The sequence below is a fragment of the Dama dama genome, chromosome X, assembly GCF_033118175.1.
Source record: "Dama dama isolate Ldn47 chromosome X, ASM3311817v1, whole genome shotgun sequence".
In the NCBI taxonomy this organism is placed as follows: Eukaryota; Metazoa; Chordata; class Mammalia; order Artiodactyla; family Cervidae; genus Dama; species Dama dama.
Window position 1 is genome coordinate 27,349,215 of NC_083714.1, and position 13,886 is coordinate 27,363,100.

Here is a 13,886-nt window from a genome sequence, read left to right on the forward strand (position 1 = left end):
TCCTCCTGCCCCCAATCCCTCCCAGCATCGGGGTCTTTTCTAATGAGTCAGCTGTTCACATCAGGTGGCCAAAGTATTGGAGTTTCAGCTTCAGCATCAGTCCTTCCAATGAACACCCAGGACTGATCTCCTTTAGGATGGACTGGTTGGATCTCCTTGCAGTCCCACGGACTCTCAAGAGTCTTCTCCAACACCACAGTTCAAAAGCGCTCAGCTTTCTTCACAGTCCAACTCTCACATCCATACATGACCACTGGAAAAGCCATAGCCTTGACCAGATGGACCTTTGTTGGCAAAGTAATGTCTCTGCTTTTTAATATGCTGTCTAGGTTGGTCATAACTTTCCTTCCAAGGAGTAAGCTTTTAATTTCATGGCTGCAGTCACCATCTGCAGTGAATTTGGAGCCCAAGAAAAGTCTGCCACTGTTTCCACTGTTTGCCCATCTATTTCCCATGAAGTGATGGGACCAGATGCCATGATCTTAAGTGTTCTGAATGTTGAGCTTTAAGCCAGATTTTTCACTCTCCTCTTTCACTTTCATCAAGAGGCTTTTTAATTCCTCTTTACTTTCTGCCATAAGAGTGGTGTCATCTGCATATGTAAGGTTATTGATATTTCTCCCGGCAATCTTGATTCCAGCTTGTGCTTCATCCAGCCCAGCGTTTCTCATGGTGTACTCTGCATGTAAGTTAAATAAGCAGGGTGACAATATACAGCCTTGACGTACTCCTTTTCCTATTTGGAGCCAGTCTGTTGTTCCATGTCCAGTTCTAACTGTTGCTTCCTGACCTGCATACAGGTTTCTCAAGAGGCAGGTCAGGTGGTCTGGTATTGTAGGGCCCTTTAAAGCTTCACACACTGAAGAGAAATTATTTACTTATATAGTGAATTGATAAAGTGAAAAGTGAAAGAGAAGTCACTCAGTCGTGTCCAACTCTTTCCGACCCCATGCCTACCAGGCTCCTCCGTCCATGGGATTTTCCAGGCAAGAGTACTGGAGTTGGTTGCCATTTCCTTCTTCCGGGGATCTTCCTGACCCAGGGATTGAACCCAGGTCTCCCGCATTGTAGGCAGATGCTTTTACCATCTGAGCCACCAGGGAAGTCAATGAATTGATAAGTAATCATGTATTTTATGTTTTACATAATCATTACCACTCCCGTTATGTTACAATATATTTGTAGTGTATAACTGAGAGTAGTTCACTTATGTAATACAATTGCCACCTCCCCCCATCTCTGCATTCTGTACCCGCAGATTCAGCCAACGGGATTCAACCAATAGTGGATTGAAAATATTTTTTAAAAAATTCCAAAAGTTTGAAAAAACCAAAGTTAAATTTGTCATGTACTGTCAACTATTCACATAGTATTTGCATTGTATTACGTATTATAAGTTATCTAGAGTTGATTTAAAGTATATGAAAGGATGAGAGTAGGTTATGTGTAAATACTATACCATTTTACATCACTGGGCTTCCTTTGTGGCTCAGCTGGTAAAGGATGCGCCTGCAATGCGAGAGACCTGGGTTTGATCCTTGGGTTGGGAAGATCCACTGGAGAAGGGAAACGCTACCCACTCCAATATTCTGGCCTGGAGAATTCCATGAACTGTAAAGTCCATGGGGTTGCAGAGAGGCGGACATGACTGAGCGACTTTCACTTTCACTTCACTTTATATCATTAACTTGAGCATCCTTGGAAAATCTATGTGTGGTCTTGGAAGTAGTCCCCCTCGGATACCAAGTGATGACTTTCTTTTTTTTTTTTTTACAAATAAATAATACAGATATTTATTAGAGATTATCTAGCTTACTTTCAATATACTAACATTAAAAGAAAAGAGAAATAGACCGGAGAGTACATCACCAAATTTGGTTTTGACTCAAAGTCCTGTGTCACAGCACATCTGGGGTCCCAATTGGGAGAGGGTCCCAGGCTGTGGGTGAGACTTCAAGATTGCAGTTTGGAGTTCCCTTTTATAATCCCAGGATGGATGCAAACTGATACCTTCATCAGTCTGTGACCAAATTGCAAGCCTAGTTTTATGTTAATGATGTTTGTTTTGTCTTGTGAAACTGCTGCTAAGCCTGGGGCTTGGTTGGCCAGGCCCCCTGCAGGGCCTCAACTAGCTCAAGATTTCTTATCTATAGTGCTGCAAGTCTAGCACTCACAGCAGGCAGTCACTCAGTCAATCCCAGTCAGGGCGGTGTCCAGGCAGATTAGAAGCAAGGTCAGAGGCCTGCTCTGCTTTGTCTCTGAAGCCTAAACAAGACTATTCATTTCATTTCCCTAAAAGTCCCCATGACTGTTTAGGCTGAAGAACACAGGAACAAGGCAAAGTAACACAAGCAGTCTTATTAATTCTGTAAGTAACAATGTAGAACATCTTGTAGGTTTTAGTGAGAATAGTCTATTTATAGTATTTGATGGAGCATTTCAATAAGCAGAGTTCTCCAACTTGAGAAGTTGGTCCATACAGCAGTCCTTCTGTAGCCTTGTCATAGTCTTTCAGTAAACGGGTGCAGTTATCCAAGTCTAGATAATTTAACCACCTTTGCAAGACGCTATGATTTTATGCTTCTATTGGCCAGCAGTAGGGCAGGTGAAGTTGTGTTGGGTTTTGGGCAGGTGATATTTTTATATTACCATTTGGAGATCCATTTGCTGCATTCTAAAGGAAACACATTTAACAAGAGGGTTAAAGATGGATAAAAGTAGAGGAACTGTCAAGGTGCCTAGAAGACAGGCTAGCCAGGAGAAATAGGACCAGACATTGGCCCATGATGTCTGTGTTGCTGTAGGTATGAGAAGATGCAAGAATTCGTGCTCATAAAAAAGAAAAAATCTTTGCCTGAAAACATCTGACTATCTGAAGGCCTGTTCTGTCTGTTTTTCCCAGAGCACAGATTGAGTGTCTAATTTCTGATATCCGTCCTGAATTCCTTTTAGGAGGTGTTGAAATTCAGCAGTTGTAGTGGCCATGATTTAATCTTTTCAGAGGTAGTCTGCAAGAGCCAGTTTCCAGTTGGCAGGGCCCCTTCATCGCCACAGATTTGACCATACTTTGGGGGGCATTTCATGGCTGTTGCGTTCCATGGTGCTAGAAAGGCTCAATACCAGGTCTGGCGAAGATTCCATTGATAAGCCACTCTGTGCTGTCATTGGACTAGGCCCTGTGAATAGCAAAAGTCTCCAGACCATTCCTGTCTTACTAACCTCTTGATCCAGGAAGATGTTCCCTCTTGTTGCCTCTTCTCATATCTAGAGTTACATTATTGTGATCATTGAGCTTCTGTGGAACTATATATATCATTATTTTATCAGTGGCTCAGTCACATACTTGGAAATGTAAAAGACAACAATTTTGTGAAACAGGCAACATAGAAAATAATACAACTAGCAGTTATTAGTAAGGTCACAAGCAAGAATTTAAGTCAAGAACTTTCATTAGGTATAGCTCAGTGTACCCGAGGTCATCTGACTTAGTTAAATGATTATATCCAGGTGTTAATCCCCTGGTTGTACATCATGGAGCATTTAATCTTTATCTAAAGCTTGACTGCTGATATAAGCTTTAGAAACAAAATTAGAGTGTCCTTTTAACAACTTAATTAAATTTTTAGTAATACAACAACAAGGAACTATCTCAGAAGTGAGGAACAAAACTAGGATTTAATGTTCAGTGAAATATAAACATTAACCCTTCAGCCAGGGAATGCTTTATCCCATCAAATAAAAATGAGGTTTGTCAGGGAGCCAGGAAAAGCCAAGTGGCAGTCTTGGATTTCCCTTAGCCCTGACTGTTTGATTTACAGCTGTTGCTTACCCATTTTAAATTCCCCAATTTAGGAGTAGACTATTTGCCATGTTTTAAGGGCATCAGGATAGCAGTAGTTTGACAGTGAGGGGTTAATTTTGTAGAAGCAGAAGAAGCTTTATCTACATGTACTATAATCTTCATAGAGAATGCTTACTTACTTTACCAAAATAACAAAAGATTTTTAAAACAAATATAAATCACTTAAAGGCAAAGAAATTCACAATCTCTTATCAATGACTCAGACATGTCTTAATTAGATTAGCAAACAAGCATTAATACTAGATATTTAATATTGAATATGTCGCAGTTCACGTGAAGCTGAAATTCATTTAGGTTAATTTCTCTTGTAATTGTTTGATTTGTAAGCGCTTACTTTTCTTTAAGTCAATTGAATTAGAGCTCATTTACAAATTAACCTCATATTATCCAAAAACAAAGATACACACTGAGGCATAGATAAATCCAGACAGACAGACAGGATCTCATAGTTTTCCACTTGAGATTTAAAATGTCTCTTTGACTCTTTTCTTTTTTCTTTTTTTAACCTGGGCTTGAAATTTCCATTTGCCCAAAGCTGAGGTCTCAGGCACAGTGGGCTCTGTATTTCAAGGACATGGCAAAGATTGTGTGCTGTCCTAAATTGCTTCTGTCCTCTCAAACTCTTTGTGACCCCAGGGACTGTAGCCCACCAGGGCTCCAATTGTAAGTTAAATTCCTATGCCCAGGGGATCCCTTGAGGGGATCTTCCAAACCCTGTGATTGAACCCTTGTCTCTTGCATATCCTGCATTGGCAGACAGATTATTTACTGCTAGTACCATCTGGAAAGCCCAGGCAAAGGTTAACTTCAAGCTTTTTTCTAGGCAGACCTTTGTAAAAAGCTAGCTGTTTTTAATTGCATATGTAAAAAGAACTGGTTTTGCAGTTTCCAAAAAAAAAAAAAAAGGAAAAAAGTCATTTTAACCAGTTTTCTCCAGAGTCTAAAGAATACCATGGCCATCCTGTGCCAAAAAAGTCATCTTGCCTTTCTGTTCAGTTCGGTCGAGTCTGACTCTTTGTGACTGCATGGACTGCAGCACGCCAGGCCTCCCTGTCCATCACCAACTCCCCGAGTTTACTCAAACTCATGTCCATTGTGTCGGTGATGCCTCTGTTGTCCCCTTATTCCCTTTCCCAGCATCAGGGTCTTTTCCAATGAGTCAGTTCTTCACATCAGGTGGCCAAAGTATTGGAGTTTCAGCTTCAGCATCAGTCCTTCCAATGAATATTCAGGACTGATTTCCTTTAAGATGGACTGGTTGGATCTCCTTGCAGTCCAAGGGACTCTCAAGAGTCTTCTCCAATACCATAGTTCAAAAGCATCAATTCTTTGCCGCTCAACTTATTTCACAGTCCAACTCTCACATCCATACACGACCACTGGAAAAACCATAGCTTTGACTAGATGGACCTTTGTTGGTAAAGTAATGTCTCTGCTTTTTAATAAGCTGTCTAGGTTGGTCATAGCTTTTCTTCCAAGGAGCAAGTGTCTTTTAATTTCATGGCTGCAGTCACCATCTGCAGTGATTTTGGAGCCCAAGAAAATAAAGTCTGCCACTGTTTCCCCATCTATTTGCCCTGAAGTGATGAGACCAGATGCCATGATCTTGGTTTTCTGAATGTTGAGTTTTAAGCCAACTTTTTCACTCTTTTCTTTCACTTTCATCAAGAGGCTCTTTAGTTCTTCGCTTTCTGCCATAAGGGTGGTGTCATCTGCATATCTGAGGTTATTGATATTTATCCTGGCAATCTTTTATTTCTGTATCCATAGTTTTATAGCTAAAATATTGACCAAATAGTGCTCAAGTTGACTCTGAACAGGGCAGGAAAAAAATAATTGCTAAAGTGGGGGAAGGAGTGGAGGAAGTTGGGCTTACCCTCTCCCCACTGATAGATTGGAAAAGTTAGTAGGGGATTAGCTGATGGAGAGGGAGACAGAGGCAGATGGAAGGGTGTAAGGCAGCAACAGGGCAAAGAAAGGCGAAAGAAAGGGGAGTGGGGGACCCTGGGAGAGCCGACTTAAATAGTGATTTGATTCACTAAAATATAAGTTTGGCATTGTAACATAGACAATTGTCCTCAAAAATCACGTAATTCCTTTTCCAGTTATGTCTAACTTCTCATTAGACTATTTAAATTCATGTACCTTACCGTAGGGAGTTGACCATCCAGCCTCTCACCTAGCGCGGCACATTCTTAACCTTTCTCAATCAGGAGGACAAGCCACAAAATTTAAGGTTCCAATTCTCACACAGTTCAGTGAATGCCGTTCACTAGCTAACGAGCAATAAGGTGAATCTTCCAATCTGGGAATAAAAACTTCATCAACCTTAATCTCTTTTCCTTAAAGAGTGGCATTTTGTCTCACAAATCCTGCTCACAGCGCCAATTAATGTTTTGCAGAAAGTTTACACTTTCGTTTCAGGTTCAAAGGATTTGTTAACAAAATAAGCCACTCGTTATATACAAATAAATAATACAGATATTTATGAAAGAACTATCTAGCTTACTTTCAATATACTAACATTAAAATAAAAGAGAAATAGAAAGAGCAGAAAGTACATCACCAAATTGGGTTTTGACCAACATTCAGACTTAAACAGCGCTGGGAAGTCCCGTGTCACAGCACATCTGGAGTCCCATTTGGGAAAGGGTCCCAGGGAGTGCGTTCACTCCGTGGGTGAGACTTCAAACAAGATGACTGTTTTGAGTCAGGTAATAACTAAATGCATGCATATAGTCTCTTCAAAAACAATTTTCATATTAATGATTATTGTGAGAAATGGTAATACCTAAGAGTGTTTACTTACACTTAGCAAGCTAAGGCAGTTCTTCTCTTTCCTTTCTTCCACTTGACATTAAAAAACATTGTTGTTTGAGTTTGTGTATGGTGCCAACAAAGCTTCCATTCTTTTGATTAAGGCTAATATGATATTTGTCTAAGAGCACATTGTTCTTTTTAAATTTTAGTTACATGAGCATGCAGCATACCTTGTGGATAGTATGTGGGACTGTGCTACTGAGCTGCTGAAAGACTGGGAATGTATGAATAGCTTGTTGCTGGAGGAGCCACTTAGTGGAGAGGAAGGTAAGGATGTTTAATTATGGTATTTTTGTTGTCTAGGCAATTTTGAAAACATACTTTACTTATTCCATTTATTTATCTCTTAGCATTAAAATAGTTGATTCAAAGTCTTTGGGTAATTTTGTTTTCATACACATGAATATTAGAAAGGTATAGTTCCTGTCAACATTTATTATGTTTTATTGTATTTTATTTTTTTGCATCTGTTCATATTTTCATTTCTCAAATTGTGGACTGGTAGTTTACAAATTTATAATGTTTAGTAAGTTTTAACTTGTTCTGGTCCTTTTTGTGATATAGTAATAGGATTTTCCCTAGTACATTAGGTCAGATTCTGTCACAAGCACAAGAACTATTATGTAATGATTATAAATGGCATATAGAGAAAAAAATAGGTTAACTCTTTCTGATTATTTTTTTCCCAGCACTAACAGACAGACAAGAGAGTGCTCTGATTGAAATAATGCTTTGTACCATTAGACAAGCTGCTGAATGTCATCCTCCTGTGGGGAGAGGGACAGGAAAAAGGGTACGCCAACATATTTTCAGTATTCTAAATTATATGTCTCTTTTTGAATATTTTTTTATAGTTCTTATTTGTGGCTATATAATCAAATCTTTGAATCTTAAATTTTATTTTTTTGGTGATCTTTGCTTATAAATATGTTAGAAGTAAAATTTTAAAGCATTAGCAGTTTGGGAAGTCTGCTTTCCTTCTATAAGATACTTTGTTAGTTTACTACAGTGATTGTCAGTCCCTGTAAAGATTGCTTGCTGTGCATCATTTTAGAATGATGTATTTGTCAGTTTTGATTTATTTACAAATTGACTTTCTTTTAATAAAAGTAAGATCGTCATCCATTAAAATGGGGGAAATATCTGTTTCCTGGGACTAAATTTTATTGCATTATTTCAAAGTTCACATGTATTGTAGACCAGCAGTTTCACAGGCTTTCAAACTTTGTGATGCACAAAAATAATCTTTATATTGTGACCTAGTACACATCTATATATGTGTTTTTGTATATAACTGAAGCAGTTATACAATATAAGTTAAAATATTGCAACTTATGTGATGCATTCAATTCTTTTTTGTTGTTGTTCTTTTTCAATTACTAGTAGTTAATTATAGAATTCATAACCCATGGGTCATGGCACAACTTACAGTTGACTGAAGTCCTACTCACTTCCATGACTGTATAAGCTAATGAACTGTATTTCCTAGCTGCTTTTCTTTTCATCCAAAGTTAGGGTAGGTTAGTCTAATGTGGTATTGATTTTGTCTCTAGAACTATTAAGATTTTTAAAAAAACAATGTGCAGGCTATTCTCTTTGTTACTTACTGGATTTCAAGTTTTATAGTAGAAGTTTTTGTATCCATCATTTAAAATGTCATTTTATTACTTATTTTTAATATTTTAACTTGAGCACCTAACAGTGTCAATGGGCTTATTAATAAATACTTGGAAACTTTGTTGTGTTTCCTTAGGTGCTTACAGCAAAGGAGAAGAAGACCCAGTTGGATGACAGGACAAAAATCACTGAACTTTTTGCTGTGGCCCTTCCTCAGTTATTAGCTAAGGTAAGTTTGTGTCAGTATCAAGAGTGTTGTTAAGAAATTACAGGGTTTGTTTGGAAATGCCATACAGAATTTTCTACTTATCATAATATTTCCTTACCATTATTGTGATGTTTTTGACATGATTTTTTTTATTTCAAAGTACTCTATAGATGCTGAAAAGGTGACTAACTTGTTGCAGTTGCCACAGTACTTTGATTTGGAAATATATACCACTGGACGATTAGAAAAGGTAGGGTGTTTCTGTGTATAATAAACCTTGAAGAAAAATTGTTAATATAGTTCATCCCATCATATTGCTTATTTATATTTTTTGAAATTTTTTATAGCATTTAATATAAAGGAAAGCCTATATCTTGTATGCCTTACATATTTTAGATAAGTTGGATTTAGAGAATGGCACTAATGAGGTTTCCCTTTGATTCATGTTGATAGCAATACCCTCCTTCCTAGACATTACGTTACTATGTCACTGACCATTTATGGAGATTGGAGGTGGGTAACTGGATAAGAACAATTGCAAAATGAAACAGCTAATATTCATTGAATGCATTTACTATGTTCCAGGAACATGTATATTTATATGTATTAACATCTTACCAAAGCCCTGTGAGATAGGTAATATTATTCCTGTTGAAGTAGGGGAAGTAAGTTTGGGTGGGTTAGTGCATTTTTTTACTTTGACTAGAGAAACTTAAAATGTATGTGCTGTATTTGGAGCTTTTCACCCCAGTTGTACAGTCATTTTATTCCTGTCATCATACATACCTTAGTTTTAATGAAGAAACTTTGATTTTGCAGCATTTGGATGCCTTATTACGACAGATCCGGAATATTGTAGAGAAGCACACAGATACAGATGTTTTGGAAGCATGTTCTAAAACTTACCATGCACTCTGTAATGAAGAGTTCACAATTTTCAACAGAGTAGATATTTCAAGAAGTCAACTGATAGATGAGTTGGCAGATAAATTTAACCGGCTTCTTGAAGATTTTCTGCAAGAGGTATGTATTATAAGTATTTTGTCAGTTGTCCCCCACTGTGGCCCCACCCCCCACCCTCTCCATAACTAGGTCAGTCACAGTCTTGGTGATAGTCCTTAGTAGTATGTTGAAAAGACATTCAGACTTTCTGTTCTGTGATTCTGTTTTTTCTCCACCAAGAAAGGGAGGTAGCAAGAATCTATAACTTAAGAGATGGTGAAAGCAAAATTAGCACCTTTCCTTTTTTTTTTTTAATTTAAAGAAATGATCTGGAAAGTTTCCAGGCTTTAGTTGAACAGGAGGCTGTTAGGGAACAGGGAACAGAAAAGTTGAGCTTAGATTGTTTCCATGTAACCTCAAAAATTGAGTTATTTCTTAATGGTTTGGAAGTTGATTTATTTATGGTCTTTGATTTTATAAAGCCTTGATAAATTACAGCAGCTGTTCATTTTGGTGTTTCATTGTTCAGTTCTATTTCCAAAGAAACTTAAGCATGATATTCAAATACATTTGTATTTATATTGTGATTTTTATCTTTTCTGTAAAGATATACTCAACAGTTTAGTTTATTTGCATAAAGTAAAAACTCATGATTCTCAGATTATTGCATTTAGGTTTTTCCACATCACGTTTGCCATAAATTCTGCAAAAATGATACAGACTTTTGTAATTTTCAGTTATTTTGTTTCACAGTTAGTTCCTAAACTTTCTTATTTCTCTGTGTAACATTTCATGCTTACTAAGTTTTGTTTAATTGGAGGTTTGTGTAATATGTTGAAGTATGATGATTACATTTTTTGTTAAAAATTTTAATGGCTCTACCCTTGGCTGATTCTTTTTTTTTTAAAAAAAGGTTTATATTGGAATGTAGCTGGTGAACAATGATGTGTTAGTTTTAGGTGGACAACAAAGAGACGTAGGCATACATATACACTATTCATTCTCCTTCCAAACACCCCTCCCATCCATGCTGCCACATAACATTGAGTAGAGTTCCACATGCTATCCAGTAGTACCTGTACAGTTAGCCATTTTAAATATAGCAGTGTGTACCTGTCCATCCCAAACTCCCTACCTATCCTTTCCCTCCATCCTTCTCCCACCTGGCAATCATAAGTTTGTTCTTTTAGTCTGTTTCTGTTTTTTAATAAGTTCATTCGTATCATTTCTCTTTAGACTCTGCACATAAGGGACGTCATACATTTCTCCTTCTCTTTCTGACTTATTTTACTCAGCATGACAATATCTAGGTCCATCCATGTTGCTGTAAATGGCATTACTTCACTCTTTTTAATGGCTGAGTAATATTCCATTGTATATATGTACCACATCTTCTTTATCCATTCCTCTGTCTGATGGACATTTAGGTTGCTTCTGTGTCTTGGCTACTGTCAACAGTGCTGCAGCGAACATTGGGGTGCATATATCCTTTTGGACCGTGTATTTCTCTGGGTACCTTCCCAGGAGTGGGATTGCTGGATCATATGGTAGCTCTACTTTTAGTTTTTTTTAGGAACCTTCTTACTGTTCTCCATAGTGGCTATACCAGGTTTCATCCCACAAAGAGTTCCCACAAAGATTCCCTTCTCTCCACACCCTCTCCAGCCTTTACTGTTTATAGATTTTTTTTGATGGCAGCCATTTTGACTGAGGTGAAGTGATACCTCATTATACTTTTGATTTGCATTCCTCTTAATTATTAACAGTGTTGAGAATCTTTTCATGTGCCTCTTGGCCATCTGTATGTCTTCTTTGGAGAAATGCCTGTTTAGTTTTTTTGCCTGTTTTTTGATTCAGTTGTTTGTTTTGATGATGTTAAACATCATGAGCTGTTTGTAATTTTAGAGACTAACGCCTTGTTGATCACATTATTTGCAAATATTTTCTCCAGTCTGTGGGTGGTGTTTTGTTTATTGTTTCCTTTGCTAGGCAAAAGCTTTTGATTTTAAATAGGTCTCCTTTGTTTATTTTTGTTTTTATTTTCATTATTCTGGGAGATGGGTTGAAAAACATACTACTGTGATCTTTTATGTTATACTTTCTTTTTAGGGTGGTACATAAATGTAATAGCTTAAGATTTTTCACTTTTGTAATCATTATTAATGTTTGATATGGTATAATTAACATTTATAGGGCGAAGAACCTGATGAAGATGATGCATATCAGGTATTGTCAACATTGAAGCGAATCACTGCTTTTCATAAGTAAGTTGAATCTTAAAGTTTCTGATTTTTTTAAAACTTACCAAATCAGAACCAACTTACATGTTTTGGGGTTATAATGTCATAATTTTTGCTGGGTTTCTTGTGCTTTTGGGCAAAAAGTGTTTGGAATCATACTTTAAATATGAGAAACAAAAAAAATTTTCAACTAATATACTTTTTTAAAGTACACATTTTTTTGTTCTTGTGGGTACATGTTAGGAAGTTTACTACATTTTACTTTAACAGTATTCTGTTAGCAGTCAAGTCCAGAACAGATGTGATTAAGCTTAAGTTTTTAATATAACTTAATTCTTTTTTTTTTACAGTGCCCATGATCTTTCAAAGTGGGATTTGTTTGCTTGTAATTACAAACTATTGAAAACCGGAATTGAAAATGGAGACATGCCTGAACAGGTTTTTATTTATTTACAAGTTACATATTTCACTTTGAGAATGAAGATGTGTGACTTTTAAAATTTAATTGTGTTCTTTTTGTTCCTTTATAGATTGTTATTCATGCACTGCAGTGTACTCACTATGTAATCCTTTGGCAGCTTGCAAAGATAACTGAAAGCAGCTCTACAAAGGTTTGTGATGGTTCAGTGGCGTCTTTATTAAATATTACTAAGTTTTCAGCAAACTTAAACATAAGACCGATTATTTCAATAAAGTCTTGCTTATCTTCCATTTAGGCATGTATACTTTTGAAAACAGTTACTTGTAGTTGGATATATATTCTGTGAAAGAACATTAAACATTTGTCTAGAGAATGGTTTTAAAATAAAAAGTCACATTTGTAGGTGGCATAATTTATGGATTTCCATATCATTCTCAAAAGTTCTGGATGCATGAAGAACTATAGACTTTGTAAATCATGACCCAAGAACCTTCAAAACATACAGATACAACTATTGAGTTCCATAAGTTAATTATTACAAGCTACCTGTCCCTAGATCTTATGCCTTGGTATTGTTTGGGGATCATCTTAGTCATACTCGGATCTCTCTACTGATGTTCCAAATTCATGAAAAATTATTTTGTGGTTGAGTGCAGTATGCCAGCTACTAGGTCACAGAACTTTCAACATTTTATCCATAATTGTAATCATTGATGTGTTTAGTAATTGAACTAAACAGTACTGACTTTTTCATTTGTAAATTAGAAATTTAAACATCATACTTGTTGCAGTAGACATTGCCTTAAATATTATTTGAGCACATTTTTATAAACATTAAGTAATTTCTGTAAGATGTAGAGTTAGTTGTTTGTAGTTATTTTCCTCAAGAAGGAATCCTCTCGATGTTTGTTTTACATAAAATCATAGAATAACTTTAGAAATATTTTGAGGTTTTTAAGTACATGATGCTGTTAATCTACAAATGGATATTTGCCTCTGGCAAAGAACAACATAGTACTGTTAAAATAGTGTACTTTTTGTCAGACACTCAAAAACTTTATTTAATTCAGTGTCAAACTTGTAGTAGGTCCAGTGACTATGTATTAGCAGATGTGATTGCTCACCTAAATCAAACGCATTGAGTTAAAAATTAACATGGGAAAAAGGTAATATGTTTAGTAGAGGGAAAAAAGGGTAAAAATGAAAGTTATTATATACAAAATTATTATGCTGAACTTGGTTGAGTTTTCTTTACCAAAGCAATCTCCAAGTTAAACCTGTTATTTTAACTTGTCTATTACATACACTGAATGTGTACTGATATTCTGTCGTTTGGCATTCAGTATCAGGAGATTGGCAAAGGTAATGCCTCAAATAAATTAGTGTGTATGATCTTTATAGAGTGTTTTTCTGTTTTAAATTAATTGGTAAATATTTATAAAAAGAAAAAAACTTCTTTAAAAAAATCTAGAAAAAGATTCATCCTTTTAGTGTAGGTTTACTAGAGACTTAAGTTGTTTTTTTTTTCCTTAAGTGGAGTAATACCATGAAACTAATTTTTGTTAGGCCCCTCTCTGTTTTTAAAAGCACAGTCAGTATCCTACAAATGAAAGATACTGTCCCCTTTTTTATAATCATTTAATTTATTCCATTCATCACTTGGCCAGCCATCAAATTACAAAGCAAGGATGGCGCGTAAATCCTATTAAACATTCTGAAGCAGTGGATTTATATGGATAGCCATATATAGTCATATAAGTCTTTTCTCATTCTAAA

General features: G+C 36.3%; 1 protein-coding gene across 1 annotated transcript in view; it reads left to right on the top strand.

Annotated features, from left to right (window-relative positions):
* The window catches only part of STAG2 (STAG2 cohesin complex component), a 128,717-nt gene that overhangs the window by 82,520 nt on the left and 32,311 nt on the right, over nucleotides 1-13,886 (top strand). Inside the window, exons 15-22 of the mRNA XM_061137110.1 lie at nucleotides 6,832-6,949; nucleotides 7,372-7,475; nucleotides 8,436-8,528; nucleotides 8,668-8,757; nucleotides 9,327-9,530; nucleotides 11,643-11,713; nucleotides 12,040-12,127; nucleotides 12,220-12,300. Of these exons, the coding sequence (XP_060993093.1) occupies nucleotides 6,832-6,949; nucleotides 7,372-7,475; nucleotides 8,436-8,528; nucleotides 8,668-8,757; nucleotides 9,327-9,530; nucleotides 11,643-11,713; nucleotides 12,040-12,127; nucleotides 12,220-12,300 (849 nt within the window). The remainder of the gene's footprint in view (nucleotides 1-6,831; nucleotides 6,950-7,371; nucleotides 7,476-8,435; nucleotides 8,529-8,667; nucleotides 8,758-9,326; nucleotides 9,531-11,642; nucleotides 11,714-12,039; nucleotides 12,128-12,219; nucleotides 12,301-13,886) is intronic.